General features: G+C 38.9%; 1 protein-coding gene across 1 annotated transcript in view; it reads right to left on the bottom strand.

Moving 5' to 3' along the window:
* Positions 1 to 23944, bottom strand: part of dlg2 (discs, large homolog 2 (Drosophila)) — a 112956-nt gene that overhangs the window by 13769 nt on the left and 75243 nt on the right. Inside the window, exons 8-13 of the mRNA XM_062433568.1 lie at positions 22660 to 22804; positions 21911 to 22052; positions 14957 to 15112; positions 9567 to 9888; positions 6202 to 6304; positions 518 to 632 (exon numbers count right to left, since the gene is read on the bottom strand). Of these exons, the coding sequence (XP_062289552.1) occupies positions 518 to 632; positions 6202 to 6304; positions 9567 to 9888; positions 14957 to 15112; positions 21911 to 22052; positions 22660 to 22804 (983 nt within the window). The remainder of the gene's footprint in view (positions 1 to 517; positions 633 to 6201; positions 6305 to 9566; positions 9889 to 14956; positions 15113 to 21910; positions 22053 to 22659; positions 22805 to 23944) is intronic.

Below are 23944 nucleotides of genomic sequence, written 5' to 3'. Positions count from 1 at the left end.
GACTGAATGTTACATAATGAAACATCATGAGTTGTCATTTGCATGAGAAGGAAACAACACAAGCCCTTTTAACCCTCACATACTGTTCATATTCGGACTCAAGTAGTCTATACAACAATTCACATACATACATTCCCCATCAGTCATATACATAAAATAGACATTCACAATCACTATTTTATGGACCAGGAGAACATTTTATAGAATATGATGAATGTTTAAATGCTGATTTTTGAATTTTTTTAAATAAACAAATACGTTTGCATATATAGAAATGTGTATCAGCTGCACAAAAATTGAAAAGAAGATGAACTGTGGGTCACATCAGGAAAAGTCTAGCTAAAAGAAATGTGTGTAAGGCGTTTTTATAGCTGTCAAATATAAAAATGGACAGTATGTAAGGGTTAACGACTGTATCACATGGAGGACATTTGGGGCACAGAATGTACAGCTGTTTATTTTTGTGAATTTTAGCTTAAACATATAAAACTATGGTAAAAATCCAAAACAGACCAACCTCACATAGAGCGATCTCTTTTGATTGGTTCGCAGGGATCCTGACCCAGAGCTCATGCTGTGGTTCATCATCTGTTCCCGCAGGTCATGGATTTTGGCCTCAAAACGCCCGTACTCTGCAAGACAAGATTAGAATGGATCAAGACCGACAGCCTGTCAGGTCTGTATTCAGACTCCAGTACTGTACATCCTGGGGAGGAGGAAGCCAACGTAATGATGCTGCTACAATCTATCTATCTGAATCCTTCTCACATTATTCTCACTAAGGTCAAATTAAAGGAGGTGACGACAAAGTCAGGGTGTGTGACTCAAGGGAAATGTGCACTTGAAATATGCTACTGTAGATTATTTTCATTGTGAGCTTAACACAGTGCACTGGATGTACATTAATAGTACATGGACACATTTACACCTTCTAAAATACAGTGATCTTAGTGGGTGAAATGATTGATAACCAATTTGTCACTAATACTGTACTATAATAACGATACTGTACTTAGATTACATTAACTCCAGCCAACATCTCCTATATTTCTGTTACATGAGGTCAGTTTAAGCCATGTAACAGACTGCAAGCTGATGCTCTTCTAGCAGACATTAGTGACATAATTGGTCCATTAAGATTTAAACTGAAATTCTATAATTAACTTAAAAATACATCATTTAAATTCTGTAGCGGAAAGAGAGATGAGATCATTTGAGCTATTTAAATCCCTCTTTGTGTTGCTGGCACAGCTACACATCATTGATCTCTTTTGTTTATAACAAATATACATGGCACTAAACATGACAACACTAGGGTTTCCAGTCAGTGATGTCTGAAGTCATGGACTGAACGGCTCTTGGTGAAGCAAAAAGAGGATGTCAGGATGTGAGAACCCGTCACGCTGTTGACATGTGTGCTTTTCCAGACAGTGCGGTTACTATGAGGACCAAAAAACTGATAACTTGAGGCACGGCTGACTTATCTGTCACTCGCACAAGATCAAGCAGTTAAGGGGACGTGACGTGTCCTGCCATGACATAACCGACCACTAACTGCACTGTGCAAAATGAAAGAGAAAGAACAAGAACAATGAGAGAAATATACAGTAGATAAACCTGAGAAGACTGAATGGATTGTAATATTAAGTTAAGCTTCTGTTTTTTTAGCTATCATTTCCAACAAGCTTCCAAACAGGCGTCCAACTCCTCCATGCTTTCTCTGACAGATGTTCTTCTTCATCACCCTGTGAGATAAGCTATTAAAGAAACAATTCAACTGAGCTTTTATGAGCACAAGAAACTAAACAACACAATACAAAATCACACAAACATTTACTCCTTCACTTATCTTCCTCTTCTTTTTTCCTGCCCAGTTTTAGCTCTCACATACCTGTCTGCATGCTCACTCTGATGCTGTATCTTCTGCTGCTGCTGCTGTCTCTTTTTCTGACACTGTGTTCTCCTAGTGCTCCTTCTCTGTGTTCTCTACACACAGTCCAATCCTGAGACTCTGCTCAGAGCAGCACAAAGTAGAGAAAGGGAAACACCTCTCTCTCTCCCTCTCTCTCTCTCTCTCCTGTGGCTGCTCATAAGCAGCACAGGGGCGGAGACAACAAGACAACTCCTCTCCCTGTCACATACACTATGTTTGATTATACACTACTGCATTATAAATCTGGAGCTGTGAGACACTTCAGAGAGGAAACTCGTAGCTTTCTAGTAAACGGAGGAATATTAGATGATGTTGGTTTTTACAGGTGTTCTTTGATTTGTTTGTTTGGCATTATATATTTCAGCCTGAACTTCACTCATAGAAACAAACCAGACTATCCTCCTGTTTGGACTGTAATGCTCACTATGTACACCATCCCACACACAGTTCACCCGTCTACTCAAAGAAAAAAAGGACGATGAACCCTTTTTTCGTGATTCACTATTGACTTCTATTGTTATGCAAAGTGACAAACAAGCATTTGTGGATGTGAGTCTGCAAACTTCATGGAGCAGTATGTATGTGACATCAGCATCACAGCACCACAGAAGCCTCTGCCTGATCCTTCTCTTAAAAGCTTACTTAAACACACAATAGGTCATTTTCTGCAGGAGTTGTCTTCACTGTTAAAGAGTCAGTTTCTCCTGGTTAGATTTCCTTCACTGTTCATTGTTCAGGATTTTTTTTAAAGGGGACAAAGTGTCTCCTACTCTCCAAAACAAATGAACCCAGTCATCAAAACTGATAAAAAAAAACATGTTGAAATTAGTGTTTTTCTGACACTTGTGATGTAAGAAAGAGGAGGGTGTGAGTCAAGCTGCCACTAATGTGTGCTCAGCTTGTTTCTCTAATAACTTTAGATCCAGACGTCTGATGACTAAAATCCCTCATGCTTAAAATATATCATTAAAAATAACCATGATCTAATGCATGCTCACAGGGGGTATGACGCTTCTGACTGCTGACCAAATAAAATGGACCATTACCATTAAATGTATACAAAAAATGACCATTAGCTTCATTAAAATGATATATTTCTCTATTTCATATATATATATATATATATATATGATATGTCAAGTAGTGTTTTGACCTTTTAATGCAGAAAAGTGACATATTGGGCCTTTAAGTAACCTACTTATTAAAACTCACTAACATTTGGTAGCCTGCTGACATTTACATGTGATGCTAGGCTTCAGAAAGGCACACATACTGCAGATACAACACACACACACACACACACATTTAGAGTTTTGGAGATATTCACTGCTGACACCTTTGTCACCACAGCAGCACAATGCAGGTGCACTAGATTTCATCTGTTGTCGAATTTCACCTCAAAAAATCAACAGCAATGATTCTTTAAGCAGTAACATCCTGCTGAGTCTGCATAATTCAAAGACACTTTAGTATGATCTACTTTTGCTGGAACAGCTTGTGATGAAATGTGCTGACAGCTGAACACAATATTACATCATGTTCAAAACTGAAACTAAATAAAAGCTTTAAGCCATTAGACTGAGCTGCACTACAATAGTGACCGATGCCTAACTATGGGATGAAAAGCACACCATATATAAAAAAAAGAAAGAAGAAGCATCATTTCAAATACATTTTCAAAGGGGATGGAGAGAGAACAGTGCATGAAGGGTCACGACCTGGGAGCACAGGAACAAAAAGGCAAAGTCAGGAGGGTTGAAACAGTGCATGTGCAGGTCAGGACAGAGAGTCAAACAGGCTGGGAGAGGTAAGGATCAGGTGTGCTTCAGTGGGTCAAATGCTTGGTGAAGAGGAGTGAACACACTGTCTGTGATGACATTCACTCAGTGACTACTCTAAGTGAATGATGCTAATGCTCAGAGCAGCCACAGGTGCCATTGGCACAAACCTGGTGCTGGAGAAGGAGCCCGTCGCGGTGAGCATAGAGCAAGTTCTGATGGGTAAGAAAAGAAAGCAGTTGTTAGTGTCAGAGGGGTTTAGAGCCCAGTCAGACTGCTGTAAGATGCCACCTCAGACTGGAACAAGGAGACAAAGTGATGAATTAAAAGACTTGTTTGATTAAAGAATGTTTTAGATTGAACTTGATGCAGAGTCTAATTGTTGCTATGCTGCACTACTGAAGACTTTCCTGTGAGACAGAGCACAGTCAGCTGAAACCTCTCCACTGTCAACTTCAAAACATCAGCTCTCAAGATCTCTTAAATCAGCTCATGTTTGAGAAGCAGGAGTAATCTAACACCAGTTTTCAACCGACTGTTTCTTGAATCACTTGCTGCCAACTATTCAGCATAAATCAAGATATGTATGAAAGAAAGAGAAAGCCTTTGCCTTCTTGAATGCTCGGCTGAGGATCTGAGAGAAAAGAAAAGAACTGTGATGTAGAACTGTGTGGTATAAAGGGGGCTGGACAGTTTGGCACCTCTGAGACACTGAGAGGTCTCTGGCCATGAGTAGATACGGCTGCTGATGACCTTAATGAGAGGAGGCATGTTACCGGTCACAGCTGTCTAATGTATTACACATTAATGACAGAAGCTTGTCAGGCAGTCTTTGGCAGAAGTGAGGCTGTTACAGTGTGCAGGCTGATGCTTGAAGATAAAGAAAGCACTCATTTACAAACAGAATGCTGTTTGTTTTATCAGATAATACTGACTACTATGTATCACACACATTTAAACTTCCACTTATTCAACATTTTTCTTTGGAAAATTCCAGAAAATGTACAAAGTTAGAATCAATGTGTAGTTAAACAGTTAAACACATTAGCATCCATTAAGCAACAGGGAGCCTGCAGAGAGGCTGAAGTGCACCAAATCAATTGATGCAGATAACTAATGAGGTAGATGATTAATGATGGTAGTTTGTGCTTTGTGTGTATAACTGTGTGAAAATTAAAAACAGCTGCAATTATAAATTCAGTTAAAGTGTCACCTTGAGCCTAAAGGTGTTAATCTCCAACATGTATGGAGTGTATCCTTTAGGTCTAGATGGTGTTGAATACATTTAACCCTTACACACTGTTCAGGGTCAACTTTGACCCCCTCTTTTTTTTTTTTTTTTTTTTTTTTTTTTTTACATTTTAAAGTTTTAAAAAACACCCTACACACATTTCTTTTAGCCTGACTTTTCCTAATGTAAATCACAGTATACAAAAGTAAAATGCATAATTGTTGTATTTTTATATATGTAAATGTACAGATTAGACCTGTGTTTATTAACAAAAAAGTTTTTAAAAAATCAGCATTTAAATAATAATAAAATGTTCTCCTAGATCTTTTTCTTCTCATAAGATGAATCAAACATGTATTATTGACTGATGGGGAATTTATGAATGTGAACTGGTGTAGACTAAACTATTCCATAAACCTTCATGTGGCTGCAGGTTTTCATTCCAACCAATCAGGAGCACACCAGGCTTGACTCATTTAATCAACTGATCTCAGTCTTCAGACAGTTGATTGGTGGAATTGTGTGCTCTTGATTGGCTGGAACAAAAACCTGCAGGCACATGGCCCTTCATGGAATAGTTTGGACATGTCTGGTATAGACACTAATTATGAGTCAGAATATGAACAGTGTTTATATCCCTGTTTACTAGTTAGTCTTCCTCCTCTCTGCCTTTGGTGCAGTGCTGTGGTGCATTACCTGAAGATGAATGGAACAGTGGGAAACTATTGTAAGGCGTGAGTGTTGCATCACCTGCATCACATTTCTCTATAGCTCTACTCCAGAAAGGTCATTTTAACTTGAATCTCATCAATTAGAATCATATAACAGTCCATTCAGTGCTACGGTCCTCTGAGGCTAAACTGTTGCAGTCAAATGGGATGAAGAGACAAAAACAAGCCTCAGGATTTAAAAAATGTCAAAGCAAACATGAAATGAGAAGTGACCTTGCATGATCTTCCTGTCTCAGCTATGAGTCGGCACAATTGTCCAGCTAGCATCTCATTTAAGAACCAGTGAGGACTTTCTTGCTCTTTTCTCAGTCTACATATAACCCCCCCCCCCCCAGCAGACTGCTGAAGCTGTCACAACATGGTGGCAGGGCTCCCTGAATGACCAATAAAGTCTCTATAACACTGCTTATTATCTATGTGTTCAACATGTCCAACTATGGAAGCATTACATCTATCTATCTATTAGAACAGGATGTTTACACTGTGACCTTCCTGTGATTGTACAGTAGCTGGTCTGTGCTGACTCACCTTCTGGTCTATACTGAGCGAAGATGGTGACCACCTGTCCTGCTCCTTTCAGTGCTGCTGCTGCTTGTTCATGCGTGGCTCCTCGTAGGTCGATGCCATTCACCTGTGTTAACAACAAGGAGATTCAAAGCTTTATTCTAATAGTTCTGTTGTACTGAACAAAGTACAGTGAGGTGGAGAACTATGGAAATAAAGAATTTTCACTGAGGCCTCAAGTTAGAATGATTGATTTTGGATTCATTGAAAAAAAAACATCACTAACTCACATCAAGTTCAATTCAAATCTCTCACTGTGTCTGTTATATTCTTACTGAGACAAGTTGGCAGTCACAAAAATGACATATATATTTCCAGAAATAAACGAGAATGTTTTTCACATCTTCAAATATCACAAATGTAGTACTCAAACAGGACATTTACACCATGAGCAACAACTTTACTCATTAATTCAATCCTCATGTTTATGGACATTGAAATATTATATTTGTCTCTACATATTCAGCTGTAGTAGTACCTTTATTCTCATTATATTGAGGGTAGGACAACAATATAATGACATTTAGATAGCACTCCCTGAGGCATAAGAACATTTAAGACAATTAAAAACAATTTAAGACATAAATAAAACATTGATCATCTATAAGGGCAATAAAGATCTTCTACATAATGTGAGAAGGATTAACTCACATTGGAATATTTATCTCAAAGAGTGAAATCTAGCCTGTTTCTTCACTAAAGAAACTGTGGCTCAGGATGTAGAGCGGTCGTCCACCAATTGGAAGATTGGCGGTTCCATTCCCGGCTCCTCCAGTCCACATGTTGATGTGTCCTTGGTCAAGATACTTAACCCCAGATTGCTCCCGTTGCTGTTGCCAACGGTGTATGAATGTATGTGATTGGTTAGTTTCCTCCTGATGAGCAGGTTGACCATCAGTGTATGAATGTGTGTGAATGGGTGAATGTGACATGTAATGTAAAAGCACTTTGAGTGGTCATAACTACTAGAAAAGTGCTATATAAGTACAGTCCATTTACCATTGAAAGAGGAGAAACACAGTTTTCCAGTTTCGTTCTGACACACTTCTTCCTTTACATTGAGTGTGCTGTTTATCAGTGTCAGCACCACAGCTCCCAGTCCCTCCCACTCCCACTAATGTATTGTATATTTATAGTATATAGTATTTGGAGATTGTTTTTATATTTTATTTTATTTTTTTTAATCACTTTTAAAGAATAGTGATCAATAAAGTTACCCTACCTACACTACCATAACCTGAATAATAGCAGCAGCACAAACAGCTCAGGATTTAAGTGTAAAATGATCCATGCTGGATATGAACAGACATGCTCAGACACAGGAAGTTATTGTTAGATTTCAAATCAGGCCGCTGTTTGAATATTAACTGTCTGCTCTCATCAAAGTAGACTGATGTGCTGATTGGACGCAAACGACAGTGCCATGTTGATTTATTGCAACAACCTGCAGGCTATACAATACCATCACACTACAATGAAATGAGACAGTGTAATCTGCTGCACAGTGCGCCATTCGTGTGGGAGGCAAACTATTACAATTAGTTATAATGAGGCAGAACACTTGATTTCCTTCCAACTACTGCCCACTGTGTAATCTGTTCGTTACCTCAGTCAGTCATCATACATCATACATTGATTTTTATTGTTTGTTAAACTGTGCCCAAACAATGCAGGCTGTGGTTTTTAAACCTCTGATTGTAAAAATGCTCTTTTAACAATAGCATTGTAGAATGAATGGATTATTATTCACAATCCATTTATCACTTCAACTGAGAGAGAAAGTCAAACAATGCCCAAAGTGAGAACACATCCCCTGTTTGTTTGTTAATGCTGCTGAGTTCATGAATTTTCTCATGATGGGATATGTCTTCAAAGAGGCTAAACTTATGCAAAGTTTATTCACAGCTAGGTATTATCTTCCACTTTACACTTAAGAAGCTTAAATGTGTCATGAAAGCCCAAACTGCGTAAATCAGAAAGAAAAACCTTTGTAAATATGAATAGAACAAACAAAATGAACATATATGTATATGTAATATGTACTTAATATGGATTTATCTTAATGATGCAGTGATTCTTGGAATAGAAAGCCAAGTGAACCCTTTCAATAATTCTCAATCACATTTTACATGATGAGAAACTACACACACTATGAGGGTGCTTCATAAAAAGTTAAAAAACGGTGTTTGATTGGTTAACATAGCCCATGAATCTAAAATGGTGCAGCGTACAACACACAGAGGTCATTTTGACACCTCTGTATCTGATCAAGAGACAATTTGGGCTTGAAAAGTCACCATCTGACCATGGTGACATCACACCCATACTCTGGCCATCAGTCAGACTTTATAGAAGAGACATGTTATAACCTTCTTTTCCTTTAATATATTCATGTAGTCTGAGAGGTTGTATTTGTGTTTATCATGATTATTTATTAGAATTAATTCATTACCAATTTCCTGTCACAAGTAGGCATGGTTTTGACTTGAATCCAGCAAAGACACCTGAGTATGGCAGCTGGGGTCAGTCTAGCAGTCAGTCAGGTGACCCCACTTTTCTCCCCTCAACATTTATCTTATATTACTTTAGTTATTATTTTCATTTTTGTTTTGAGTTTAGTAGAAATTATGGAATCAACTTAATTCATGTTTGGAAACTAAATCTATCAAAGTTTGAAGAAACCTGCTTTTGGAGTGTAACACTAATCTTGGCATCATCACTATCTTCAGATGCAGGACATGTGACCTTATGATACACATATCACATGTATGTACAGGTGTAAAGAAACTAAACCCTCTACAGTATATCTGCAGTGTAATTTAATTACATTGATTTAAAAGCTAATGGAATACAATGAGAAACTATATCATTCAACAAGCCCTGTGTAAAGTTAACTGACAACTAACTAACTACCACAAATAGATTATATAAAAAAGAAGAGACCCGCCAGATTGTATCTATTTGGCCCTGAACATGAATCTAGGCCAGTAGGACCATTACACACTCTATTAATATGCTGGGAACACACAGTTTAACACGAGTCAACCATTTTGAAAGCAGATTTGTACCTGCAGGGATGGAGCCTTCCTGAATCACACTGCTGAGCCCTCATTCAGTTCCATTCCTTCTTTTTATTTTCAAATCACTCTTGATATAAAGATTTGCAGTATGTCACAGGTATAAATAAGCAGCAGTATTTTGAGTAATTCTGGACTATTTATACACATTCAATCAATAACACACGAGGAACAAACTCACAAATGGTCTCAACTCTTTTACATCTTTTCTAATATGGGTGTGTGCCTCGCACCTTCCTCCTGTGCACTCACCGATAAGATCTGGTCGCCTCGCCGCAGCTCTCCACTCAGGTCTGCAGGTCCTCCAGCCAGGATGAAGGAGACAAAGATGCCCTCGCCATCTTCACCGCCCACGATGTTGAAGCCCAGGCCTGTGGAGCCTTTGTGGAGCACGACCTTCCTGGGTTCCCTGTACAGACAGTTGAGATAGTACATAAGTTCGGGGGAGTCGTCGGGTCTCAGCATGCTCAGATCAGGGTTGGTGGAGGACAGAGAAGTGGACAACGATCGCAGCGCGGCGTTTCGACAATAAGCCTCAGTGATGCTTTGCTCGGGCAACAGAGCTCGAAGACTGCTGGAGCTCCACAGGGGGATGGTGCTCTACTTAGGATCACTTGTCCCAATTCAGATCTGACGGAAAAGGAATATCGTCACATGCTTTTACGCACACACACACACACACACACACACACACACACACACACACACACACACACACACACACACACACACACACACACACACACACACACACAGAGTGGTTTGATCTCTCTCTCTCTCTCTCTCGGACACACACACACACACTGATACATGCATATGTGCACAAACATAAACAAAAGGACACCAGCTCCCTACAGGGTTGTATTATATTTTAAGGTTCAAACTGAAATGGAGACGTACTATTGACACATTTTTGTTGTGTGGTAGTGAATTTTACAACTTCCTACAGAGAGGCAATAGTATGGGTGAACCTGTACGATGACAGTAGTCACTCTTCGTTTACTGTCCAACAGCTGGAATATCTACTTCATTAAACACTGCATTTTAACTATTTTGCGGTTTTTGCACAATATTTGCTCTTAAGTGACATATCTAAGAGTACCAACATTATCCTTCCTGCAGATAACCAAGAACAAAATGTCATCATGAATGTTAGCAGCATGCCGCCATCTGCTGGTGAATATATGCATTACAAGTGCATAAGACCATAAAGCCACATCATTAGACACCAAAGGTCTTTTTAATTGAGGCTTTTTAGAGCAAAGCTGCTAGTGTTTTTTCATTTTCTTCTCAGATGATTACAGATGACGTGTTCTCTGCAGACCAGTTATCATCTGTTTTAAAGTAAAACACTTGAAGATTAAAAATGTTCAAACTACAGATGTGTTAGCCCAGTGTGAACAGAGCTAGTGTCCTGTTCACTGTCCATTAAAGACACATCATGGACTTTGACTTAATTGTATTCTAAACAGACTAAATAAGCTGGTGTTATGTACAAACACGTGATGTTTTATTCTAAACTGTAATATATTTTGTAGTCAGTGACTTAACCTTAAAGTTAAGCAGCCTTCAACAACAGGCTGAATGCTGATTTGCATACATTCAGGCATTTGTAGCAGAGCAGAGATAAACTGATTTCCATCTTCCCTCTGTCATTTACAACCATCATTGCAACCCTGCATGTTTTCTGACAAGGAACATCTGATCACGCAGCAATGCTGTTTGGATGCCCCGCAGAATGAATTGACATTCTGTCAAAGTTATAAATAGATAAGAGTTTGTAGAAAGCTGCTGTGGGGCGAAGAAGAGACTTAATGTGGAGAGAAGGACTTCTTGTTGGTATTCATGTCTAACACATTGTCTGTGATCTGATTCATCAGTAAACCTGTATTCTGAGACTGTATCCGTGTGACGCACAATCAGCCCCCTGCTGTAAAAGCATGATTAATCAGTGAATATTAAAAATATAACTAACTGAAAATTATTCAACTTCATTATGTTACAGATGCCACAGTCTGAAAAAAACTGTATTGTATTTGCAGGCAGGCTTAATGTGTAAGATACAGAGTAACTGTAGCATCAGCTTCACCCACATGATGATTCTGTGTGCAGGTGAAGATCCTGTTTTGGATTAAAAAGGTTTGTTTTGCTGAAAAAAAAAAAGAAAAACTGATCCAGTTTATTTGTAAGAAACAGTCCTCTGAGCAGGGGTACTCCCAGGACTTTTGGGCCCCATGAAAATATAGCACATTAGGCCCCATAAACGTTGGGGAATTTCTGTAACCACAATTCTACCTGTGAAGACTTGCAACTCCAATACTAACTGTACAATATCTACCGACATTGAGCTGTGAACATATAACACTGTGTAGACATGCATTCAACATTCTGCATACAAATAAAGTGTTAGTTTAATTGTGAATGAAATATTCTATTAATGTCTATTAATGATGAAATGTTACAAAAAAATTGACTGATGTTTTTGACTTTTTAGGGCCCGTCAGTCACAGGCCCTTAGAATCCTCCTAACTTTTCATCCCTGCTCCTGAGGAGAATCAGTATTATTGATCCCTTCGGGGGAAATTAGGTGCCAAGTGGTTTTATGATAGAAATTCAATTAATAGAGACATTGTGTCTATGATGAAACCACGGTCCTGTCTGATGATCTTCCCATAATTAACCTCTCAGATGACTATGATATAGATATGATACTCTGCAGCTTGTTGAAGCAAAGTCATCTGGGAAGTACTCTTATAGATTAATATTTAAAACTACTCACTGTTTTGTGTTTATATCTACACTTCATCCCCAGAAAAGCACACTACAGTCCGGCTGCTTTACATGGAGGTGAAATGTATGGATGCAGCCAGGATGTGAGACTCTGAAACAATTCTGCTAAAAACATTTTATCCTCTAAATCACAGTAAGAGATCCCCGGCAAAGCCTTTAAGAACAAAGTGACATGATAATAATGATTACTCTAATAACTGCTGGAACCTCTCCTGCTCATACAAGCAGTGCAGATATGAATAATGATCTATAAGCTATGTGCTGCTGGGAGGTCAGGTCGGTTTTATTTATAGAGTCTAAAATCACAAATAAAATTCCCTTTTACAATCTGTGCAACATACAACACTTTCTGACCTTAAATCGAGGGGCTCGTATGTAGTCACAACATTCTCTTCTGTCATTTCAAAAATCTATTCATTACACCAACATTTACATTGCTATTAAACTGACATTTCAACTCATGTAACTATTCATTCACACCAGAAGAGAATACAATAATATTCCATATAATAAAAAAATAAAAAAATTACTATTCATAACATGCACACTACCATTATTTCTACTACTCCTGAATGACTTACTGCACCATGTACATGCACCTCCCAACAGACTATTTCTAACAGGAAGCCTGCATAGCAAAACACTTATAAAAGAAGATGTTTACAATCCAGTTGCTCATCTAATTTAACAGCACAGTTCATGGAAACTGAGTTCAGCTGCTGGATGACTCAATTTTAATGCTGCCAATACAGCCTCCTTATTTCATGACCATTAAGTGGACCTTTGGCTGCCTGCAGTCCCACAGGTATGATTCACTGTATATTGGATCAATCACTGGGAATATGCACTTATAACTCATTCTTACTGCTGTTCACTTGAGACTTAAATGAGCCTGTGAATGAATTGTGCTACCATGGTAACAGCATTCAAATCAGGAACCTTATCAGCTGAGTGGAGGAACAGACAACAGAGCAGAGAAGAATAAAACTGTTTTTTGCTTCTTTTAACACAAGCAGAGCGATTAAAAAAACCCTGTTTGTATATGACACAGCACAAGCACCCGCACACATATTCACTGACTCATATTTTACATGATATTTAATACATAGGAGCAGTTTTTTTTAAAGTGTATTTAAATAGACAGACAGGTTGTTAGGGTCAAGCACTGGTTAAAGGTTAGATTATGGGGTTAGTAAAAGTTATCGTGGCAGCATGCAGCAGCCTCAGAGTCACACTTCAGACCAAACTAATCCCTTATTTTGGGTGCCTTCCATTTGACTAACTTCCTGCTTCCCTCACTGGCTTCTCTCCCTCATGTTAAGCTCCACCAATGAGGGACATCCTCGCTCACCCCAGCATCATTTTAAGGAGATGGCAATCACTCATGATGCTTCTCATCTGTCCTACAATGTATAGAAATGATGAAATATAATCTCTCTCTCTCTCTCTCTGCTTCCTGTACCTTTGACTGTTCTATCAAATAAAACATGACTTCTGCACTGATAATAGATCTATTGCAGCTATACAAAAACTATAAATGCAAAATCTCTTCAAGGTGTGTATGAAAGGCTGTAAGTCCAGGAAGTCTGAATATCTGCCAATATTTGTTTTTTTTTAAAGTTATATAGGCAGCATTTTATATATATTTGATTATTTTCTTTAATTCAACTTTGATATATACATACATATTTTTTGCTGTTTTTTTATATATAGTTATAGATAATTATGAAATTACCAGTGAAGTTTACTCTGTGTACTGGAGTCACTTAATACAATAAGGTTTATTCCTAAACTGTAAAATATGTCTTCATTACATATCTTTGTCACGAGTGATAACCACATTTGATGGGTCATGTATATATTCTATAAGTATATATTAGCTGATGTATTGATATTGAAATTGTTTTACTCCATAATATCGGTATCGGCCCCAAAAATCCAGTATCGGTCGGGCTCTACTTAAAACGGAACATAATAAATGATGATTAGATGATAAATACTTTATGAATAAGCATGAATAATTACAGTCAGTATGGCAGGCAAGCCATAATACTAACATTACAGAAAAGCTTCTGTTTCCACAGCAACCTAGCCATTCTTTTATTGTTCCATTAGATCAGCTGACCAGTCACTGAACTCTCTGATAGGAGGGGTGTTGCCTTCTGAAATAAACACCTGTGGTTCCTCACTCACTATGCTCCTCTGGAGGACTCCTCTCTCCTTTGATACAGTAAGTGATTGGTACATCCTTGATGATCAGCCATCATTAAGGATTTCCTGTGACATGCTGGCAGTCGGAGAAGCAAATTCAGGAGGAAGCATAATTAGCTGAATGGAAAGCACCTAAAGACTGTCCTCCCTGCAAGGAAGCATATTATCCATATATCAAGTACTGTGGATTACCTCCTGTAGATATAATGAGGTCACGATTATCAACCTAATTTAGACACACAGCCGGATATAGCACAATGGCTAAAAATGTATAGTGCTGAATATGTTTCAGTTTGTTTCTAATTCTTACACGCTCTACCTTATTCCAACACATTTATCTTTGGTGAGTTCCTCTGTGGTGTGACCCAGTGTGTCAGTGTGTTGGAGGGAGATAAGGCAAGGATGCTCTTGCTAAATCAGAGCCCTGAAGAAAGTAAAGGAAGAGGGAAGAAAGGCATGCTGGTTCCAGAAATCAAGACCATGAAGTGGTTGCCGGGAGCAAGCGACTGAATGCATGAGAGAAAACCAGGTGGTTAATAAAGACGAGGTGAAAACATCGCAAGCCACTTAAATGGTGGGATGAGGCACAGTGGCGGAGTGCAGAGGAGTAGTGATGATGGTGCGGTGGTGGTGGAAAGTACCTGGTGATGTCCAAGTCAGGGAACAGGCCTAAGTGATAGTTTGGGAGGGGGGTGGAGTGGAGGAGGCTTTTGTCACACTCCACTGGGGAATAGTGTCGGGGGGAGGGTGCTTTGTCACATAGTTTGTTCACAGTGCTGTAAACTGGCTCAGGAGGCCTACAGTGGAGTGAGAGACAAGAGCAGAGAGGTTAGTGTCCAGAGAGGGTGGGGAGAGGGTGTGTGTGTGTGTGTGTGTGGAGGGGGGTGGGGGGGTAAAAAGATGATGGATGCACACAGATGAAAGAAGGAAAGAACTATATGTAGAGAGCAGTATGAGACATGGAAGAGAGTTGGCATGCTTTAGATCTTGAAAATAAAATAAACTGAAGTGGTTTTCATTATTAATATGATACACTAAATAAATCAGTTATATTCATATTACCTCTATTACTAACTAATTCATCCAGTGATGAATTTGTTTTTTTTTTGTCAGAACACCAGTTTAAAACCTGACGATTCATTGACTATGATACAAGCAGCATATTCACATCTGAAACCTATCTTCTAAGTCATAATTAGTCTCTCCACCAATTCACATTCATAAATTCACCATCAGTCATTAATACATGTTTGATTCATCCTTCTGTTTGATATAAAGACATTCACAATCACTATTTTATGGTCCAGGAGAACATTTGAACACATTTGAAAACTGTTTAAAAAAATAAATAAACACAGGTCAAACGTGTACATTTGCATATATAAAAATGTGCATCAGCTGCACAAAAATAAAAAAAAGCTATGCATTTTATTTCAAGTTTTATATACTATGGGTCACATTAGGAAAAGTCCAGCTAAAATAAATATGTACAGGTGGACTTACAGCTCTCATTGGTAAAAATGGGTCAAATTTGACCCTGAACAGTATGTAAGGATTAAGGGAATATTGTACCACTGATTCATAGAAATGTAGGGGAGAACGGGGTTGGTTGTCACATTCATCAGATCTCTGTCTGTAGAGGGCGCTGTAAAATAATTTTGGTACTGAAAGTTTCAGAATTTAGGTGAGATGTTACTTCAGAGATCATTTCTGGAGTAAAAAGGTGAGAGGACGTTTAGTGTTTTTCATGTGAAAATGTAAATATCAAACTCTACAGTGTTTCTCTTCTGGGCTTTTACACAATGAGTTAATAATAAAACAATCACTACCATTAAAAAGTATGAAGAGAGAGCAATGGGTTTTTTTCTTAGCTACACCAAAACATGTGGTTGGTAGCTTTGCTGGTAGCAACAAATCCCAGTTGGGGATGTTTGTCTCATTCTCTTTACATATATGGTGTCATATATCTAGTTCTTTCTTTCTTTTTAGAGAGCAAAATGACCAGGAACTTTGTCAGGAAGACAAAAAAGGGTCAGACTCCTCCAGATGTAAAGCTCAGAGCAGTCAGAGAGGTGAAAATGAACAATATTGTCATATAAGGACAAAAAAGGCACTTAACGGAAGGATTTTTCCTGTTTATGTTCTCTTGGTGTATGAGATGTGTTAGGTTGTTGTATTTAAATGAAACTAAACATTTTAAATATTTTTTTAATTATTTTTTTTTTTTTTTTTTCCCCCCATTCAAATAACACAGAGACAACCATCCCCATAGTGTGGTTGGTTGTCACAAGTGCATAAGACATATATGACGGTTCATATCTTTTGAACAGAATCAGCTGAAGGAGAGTAAGATCACTCTATTCATACCTGACACTTTAGGCTTTCATTACAAATTAAAAGTTAATTTATTCAGTTTATTGTTTATGAGGAATTCAAAGGAAAGTAAAAAGTGTGACTACCAACCCCGTTCTCCCCTACGTATAAGAGAGTGTTAGTATTAATACAACACTTAGGTTAGAAAATGAATTATCTTCATAGTATAGATATTTTATAGAGTCTGTAATTATTACATTAATTAAGTTTGCTCAGTGGATTGAGCTATTTATTGGAGACACTCATTTAAGATAAACTTTAAAAACTGGTGGCCAATTTATGAGAACAGGGAACCATCTGTATTGAACATTACAATCATGGAGAAAAAGTTATTATCTGCGGAGAAGGTTTACAAGGCAACAGGCAGAAACATTCAACAGGAATCTTTATAACTTTCAGTCAGACGTCCAGAACAAAATAAAGAGACTCATGCACTAAGTGTCATGGATTCATGTCTTTTTCAAGTGATTTCATTGTGACACAAACTATGGGATATGGGGTGACGGACATGCAAAAGCATGCAGTTCTGTAGGTGACTGAGCACACTACATCTCTCACCTCAACTGGAAGTGCTGCAAGTCAAACCTGTGACCCTCCCCGTCATCTAGTGAGGGATTTCTAATAGGATGGAAAAAGTAAACCTTTGATAACCAACTACTGACAACCATCACTGTATCATCAAATACTTAAATAGTCATGTCATTTTGCTATTTAAATTCACATTTTCAACAGGAACACACTGATCACAGAAACACACGGAGGCATGCTACAGAGAACAACTGAAAACACAAGTAGCCACGTCCTTGAAAGTACTGAAGTGAATCGCCTATGTCAGGGATTCATGGAGTCATCAGCATCATCATCATCACTACACATCAACATGTTAGCTCACACACACACACACACACACACACAGTCAGCCTGCATGGAGAGGAAGCGCTCATCTGCTGCAAATTCATATCATTGGTTAAATATTCATTGAACTCTGAATGTGTGCACATGAACTGAACTCAATTCAAGTGTGTTAACTGGAACAGTACTGCAGTACAGTATGTGAGTGTGGAGAGGAGCCGTTGATGTATAAGTGTGTGTTTGTATGCGCGTGTGCGTTAGTGTGTGTGTGGATGACAGGCTAGTAGTCATACTTTTGCAGACATGATTAGAGTAGATGGATACACTGTGCCTTGCCTACACAGTAGCTCATTCATAGTCATGCACACAAACAGTGATGCTTGGACTAGACTCATGATGTCACTGTTTGTCCTTCTTTTAGCATCCTGCAGCACAAAGTCTCTCTTCTCCTTCCTCCTCCTCCTCCTCCTCCTGCTGCTTTTTATCTCTCTGACCAACTCTTCACCAAGCAGCTCTGTCCCTGCCAGCTGACTGTGGCTCAGGATGGAAATACAGACCCAAAAGCTATCCGCTATCATTATCATAACAGCCACACAGTTATCCATCTGCAGAAATAAACAGCAGTCATAAAGCCTGAAATAAGGAGCTAAACCGAGTTTAGGCGAGTTTACCCTCCACTGCATCTGCTGATATGAGATGCCCTTCAGGCAAGGATGTTTCAACTAATCATATTTCCACATGAGTGATCAACATGGCAGTGCTATCAAAGAAAGTATGAGTGTGAATGTCTTAGGACACCAAACAAAATGAGGTCACTTCATCTGCTTGCACAGTGTTTTCTTCACGCAGCATGAAAGCAGTGACAAGAGACTGAGGGCGCTGCAGGGTTGAAGCTTAAGGCACGTTAAAGGTCAGAGATGAGAAATGTAAATGATGTCATATTTTACTGGAGCATGTGGTTAAAAACACACCATTGTGGGTTTTTTTTTTTTTTGTACCAGCTGTTATTCCACCTTGGATTCTGGACTGTGTGCTTGTACTCTCAATAACGGCCCACTGGTGAGATGCAGAAGGCGGAGAGGTCTGGACAGTTGGCTTTGTTTCTCTTGCTGAATCATTCATACTGCAATGAGCTGAGCTGAGGCAGCCAGTCAGTCCGGATCAGACGTAAATCCAGTGACCTTGTAAGGACCTGTAGGTGCTATTTGGAGTCTGGAAGAGGACTGCACAGCTGGCCTGAGGGAGGGGGGGGGGGCATGGTTCATCTCTCCGTTTCTTTTATTTATCAGCCTTTAACTCAGGTTTTATGACTTCACATGAGTTTGAAACGACAGTAGCTTTCATGCACCATTCAAACAGCTATAAACACTTGTGATTTGAGACGACATGTCATACAAAGCAATTGTTTTCTGGTATAACTCAACCCTTAGTGTTAAAGAATACAGCAGCTATTTCAAACACTAATTGTGGATTGGATGAACTGAGCTCCACTGAATTATCCCAAATAGCTTTTTTTTATTAGAGAGGAAGTTTCAAATGCCAGGCAGTAAGGTGAAAATAACTGAAGACATTACAATGAGCTTCATAAGCAACACAGTGCCAGTAAATAAGTCATATTTGTGGTGATGTCATAACATGAAAAAGTTGTGCATTAACTTTCTACCAGCCATATTGATATTATGACCGTTATGGGCCTGATTTTTTGTTATTATACTCTGGGGTTCTATCTAGATGTCTATGGATATATGGAGCTTTTGTACATATGTTTATATCATTATACATTTTTTGTTTATCATATATAATGTTTTCTTTTGTTTTAAGGTATACCCCTCCCTCCCCCACTACCACCACAATAATTGCATCACCACGGACTGATTTACAATAACTGCATATGAACTTTAGCCTTTATCCTTTTGACAGCACTTTATTATCATATTTGACCTTATTTAACAGTTATTATCTGCATTGGGAGATACAATGTAGACTTAGACTGGTATGCCATAAGAACATTTTAATTGTCAGCATTACTCAAAAATCTGCAAACCACACACATTATAACTCTTTACTTCCTACCTAGTGTATCTTGTCTTCCTTGTATTAGAGGACCTCATTCACTACATGACACACTCGGCTTCAAATGACTGTGAGGAGCAGCAGCAGCAGTAAACACAACAAGAGTGAGAACCACTTTTCACATCTACAGTGATCAAATGAATGAAGCTCAACCCACAAATGACACATTATCCTTAATACATATGAAGCTTACCAGAGATGCATTATCTGTTAATACAGAAAGCTGAGATCCACTCGCCTTGTTAGTATCCTCACTGTCTGTTCTGTTCTGCCTGCATGTGTAGGACACTATGAACAAGAGTGCTAAACTTACAGTTGTGGTCGTCGTCATGGTAATCTCAAAGGCTATTAGGGATGCACCTTGGCCAAGAGCAAATAGTAAACCTCTTAACTCCAAAGAGAATGGAGGACTAATCCTTAGCCCAACAAAGCTTAACATAGGGGTCCATCAGTGATCCTCTGAAATGAGCTTTTGTTATCACTGCTGCAATATTCCTCCAAAAGCAAATGCAGTAACAAAAAATAATTCTTCCAACAGCACGCAACGATGACCTCAATCTAACACAGAAGAGTTATGGAATGTATTCATTCAGTTCTTCAGTGTGATATCCCCCACTTCTCTTTAGTCATTCTTCATGTGACATATAACCAATAAATATATCTGCTGTAGTTGAGACTGCCACTCAGACCTAACCTGTTGATGAGGCTCACCATTTCATGAGCAGGACGATAAAAGCTTTACAGATTTGACTAAACAGGAAATTTGGCCTGTTTGGTCTCGTGCTGTCTGGCAGCTTGCTCTGGGATTAGGTGTTAGAGCAGCTGAGGTGGTAGCTGCTAATGTTTGGTTGTGACTCACTCCAGTAAGACATCTTAAGCTTTCTGTTGTTTGGAATGGGAGCTGCTAACAGTGAGATGTGACTGAAAATTAAACAGGTGATGAAGATGAGGAAAGGGAGGAGGACAATTGATTAGAATAACATGGACCGTTCAGAGCCTGTGTAAGCTCTGAAACTGGGTTTGTTTCTGATTCCGCTGTTCTTTAATGACACAAAATGAGGAGATTGAGGAGGAATGAGAGGAAATGAGTCACTTTAAAGTTCTAGAAATGAAAAAGTAGAATAACTTTATCTTGAAAAAAGCACTGTGGGCACTTCAAGCACAGTTATCACAACAGCTGTGAAATCTTCTGGCATTGTTTAATTGATGCCTTTGGTTAATAGCAGTCTCTGCCCACACACATCAACCTCCAGCACTTCCCAGCACTGCTTTGCAATGGTTGTAAAGTTACATAGAGTATCTGACAAAGGATTTGTCCGGTATAATATAAACTCATGGACTTGAGGGAATGTGTCATACGTCAGCTACAATCTGCTTTTTATTTTTGGTTGGTTTGGTTGGTTTCTAACAACCCAAAACACTTTGGACACGTTGCCACTGACGTCACATCTACACCACAGACACTGCAGAGACAGATTATAAACTCTTTCTCTGAACGTCACAACTCAGACTCATCATTCTGCAAATGTATTTAACTGCGATGCTAGTGCTGCTGGTGCCAAAGTAACCTTTACTATAACGTCATCATTTCCAATGATAGGCAACATTACCAAAAACCTTTCTATACAACAGCTTGTTCCAACAGCAATGCCAAAACACACACCAATGGAGGTACTATAGCTCTGCTGTGTTTGATAATGATACAATTACTTGATGCTTCAATGGTTTGCGAGCATGCATTATGATCACAGTAGACACGCTGTCCAGAAACAAATCATAAAAAAAGACATTCAGCAACACACAACACGACACAACACGACAAGATACAATACAACACGACACAACAACAGAGATACAGGACAACAGTAGAGCCGTGGTTTTATAATGGCTGTTTTCTAGGGAGCCTCTATTTTAATATGTGTTTTTGTATATATGGTCAGAAATGAAGAGACCCTTACAAAGTCCCAGAGCTCCATTTTTGAGGCCATATTTGAAAAACCACTGCAGGGAAAACTGGAAGCTGACTTTGGAATTTGTGTGATTATACAAAAAAAAAAAACACCTGAACAAAGAAAAAAAAAGAAGCCATATGATCCACGCACAGAGAAACAAGTGGTCTTTTCAAATAGCATCATAACTCCCCGTGGAGTTTTGATTGCTTTTTGGATTGCCACACAAACAGTCCAGACGAGGGGGGGGGGACACAGGAGGAGCGGGGTGGACACATCTTCTACCTGTAGTTTTAGTAGTCTGGTAAGAAGAGAGGTAATTACCGTAAGAAGGAAAAACCATCCAACCTGTTTATATCCTCTTCCCCCACTAAGTGCTTAGGGAGGGGGGAATAATTCCCAGGGGAGATGGGGGTGAGACCAGACTTGTACTCCAGAGTGCCACTGTTGATGGGGGAGGAGATATGATTTTCCATGGCTGGAGAAAAAGCTGTGAAGAAAGTATGAAAGTTAAGAGTAAAAACAGAATGGCAGTCGATAAACACACAAGCTGACTAATGTCCATGTTGCCAAAGAACTTATTATTATATATACTGAACCCTTTTAGGCTCTTTTAGCTCATTGTTTTGATTTAACAATACATTCATTGTATTGATCAGTCTTTTGGCAACAGCAGGCAGATGCTTGATGTGATAAACTATATGCCTGCTTCAAGTCAGAAACATTACTTTAAGTTTAAGTGAATACTAATGTTGCTTAATGTCTGCTAGATGCATAATGTAAGTAGGCTGTTATCTGCTAATATGTGAGGAGAACAACTTGATAAGGTGACAGCATGTCAGGGCTGTGAGTCTGACAACTTGTTTTGAAGTGTTTTGGTCCTCAAGGCTCCAAAAATCAATGAATGTAAAAGGTTCATGTATTTAACTATATTCATACTCATCACTCATATATAGCTTCAGGGCACAAATTCACAAAATCCATGTGTAAGAACCTGTAGATGAATGTTTTTTTTAATGTACTGTACAATGCTTTCTGCAGACTGCTTCTAAAGAAAGATGAGTAGATGATTTCAAACACAAGAGGTGAGGACTTACAGTGTGTGATATCAGGAGGCCCATAGGGATCTGATAGGTAGACATTGGTGGGCTTTCCCACCTTTAGGTAAACCACGTCCGACGTGTTCTTCAGAATGGCCACAGCTTCCTCATGAGACACTTCCTCCAGACTGTAGTTGTTCACCTGTCCAGACAAACACACCGTCCTTGTTTGTCAAATAAGGACTTTTAAAAGCTGCTGCGTGTTCTTCCTGCTCAGTTCAGATGAGTCCAGCATGCTCGCTGCCTCCAGGAGACTGGATTATGACAGATGGTCATCGGGTGAGAACACGACAGTGGGGAGGTAATTAAATTAAGTGTTGGTTAAGCAAGAGGGATACCCTCTTTAGTAGAAAGCTGCTGTTACACCACTGAGCCAGTAGGCTGCTGTATTCCAGAGACTCATTTCATTATCATTTCAATTGAAGATGCAGGAAGAATGTCGTCATCTGCAAGAACATTGCCTGGTTAATGTACTCTGTACAGTCTAATCTGATTTATGGAGTCACCATTAGTCTCCTGGATATCTGTCTGTATAACAACAGCAATTGTATGAACATGATGAAGATGCTATTGGATTAGTGTGATGTCATGGGGCTAAAAGAGTCAATTTAATTTAGTGTTCCATTGTGATCATTAGTAAGCACATCAAAAGCTAAATGTTATGTGAGAACATGATATTTAAAGCAATGTAGTCATGTTTTTGCAAATAGTTGCTAAAAGTACCATTCCATCTACTGTCATCTTAACACTGAGGATACAGTTAGAGTGATAATGAACCTGCCATACCACCCCCTTTTAAACAAAATACATTTCATTTTGTATATTTTTTCAGCCACATTAAAGGACCAGTAGAAATAGAAACACCTGCATGACTAAGCTGTTTGTGTGGTGACTCATTTCTGTGCTTCAGCATATTTGGAGGCTTTATCTTATGTTGCTGTTGTCGTTCTAGGCTACATTTAATCAAAAGCTGTTTCTGATGTTCTGTCCAGCTATTTTAGAATATACACATGTTCATATAGAGGAGGTAAATATCAGATATACCACAAACATTGCATTACAATGGAGAGAGCTTTATTTTTCTAGTCACTCAATGTCTTTAATGAAACTCAGTGTTACCACGAGGTTCATTAAAGCCCCCAAACACCCCCACAGCTCTCACAGCGGTGTTTTCACATGTGTTGCCTGACTCGACCTTTTCTAAGAAGTGTGTGGGTGAACCCAGCCTGTGAGTGACATCTCTCTCCTGTTGGCTTAGCTGCACTTTTTAGAACAGGACAAC

The sequence above is a fragment of the Scomber scombrus genome, chromosome 14, assembly GCF_963691925.1.
Source record: "Scomber scombrus chromosome 14, fScoSco1.1, whole genome shotgun sequence".
NCBI classification, from domain to species: Eukaryota; Metazoa; Chordata; class Actinopteri; order Scombriformes; family Scombridae; genus Scomber; species Scomber scombrus.
The sequence above is the reverse complement of the archived record's forward strand: the minus strand, read 5'-3'. Positions and strand labels throughout refer to the sequence as shown.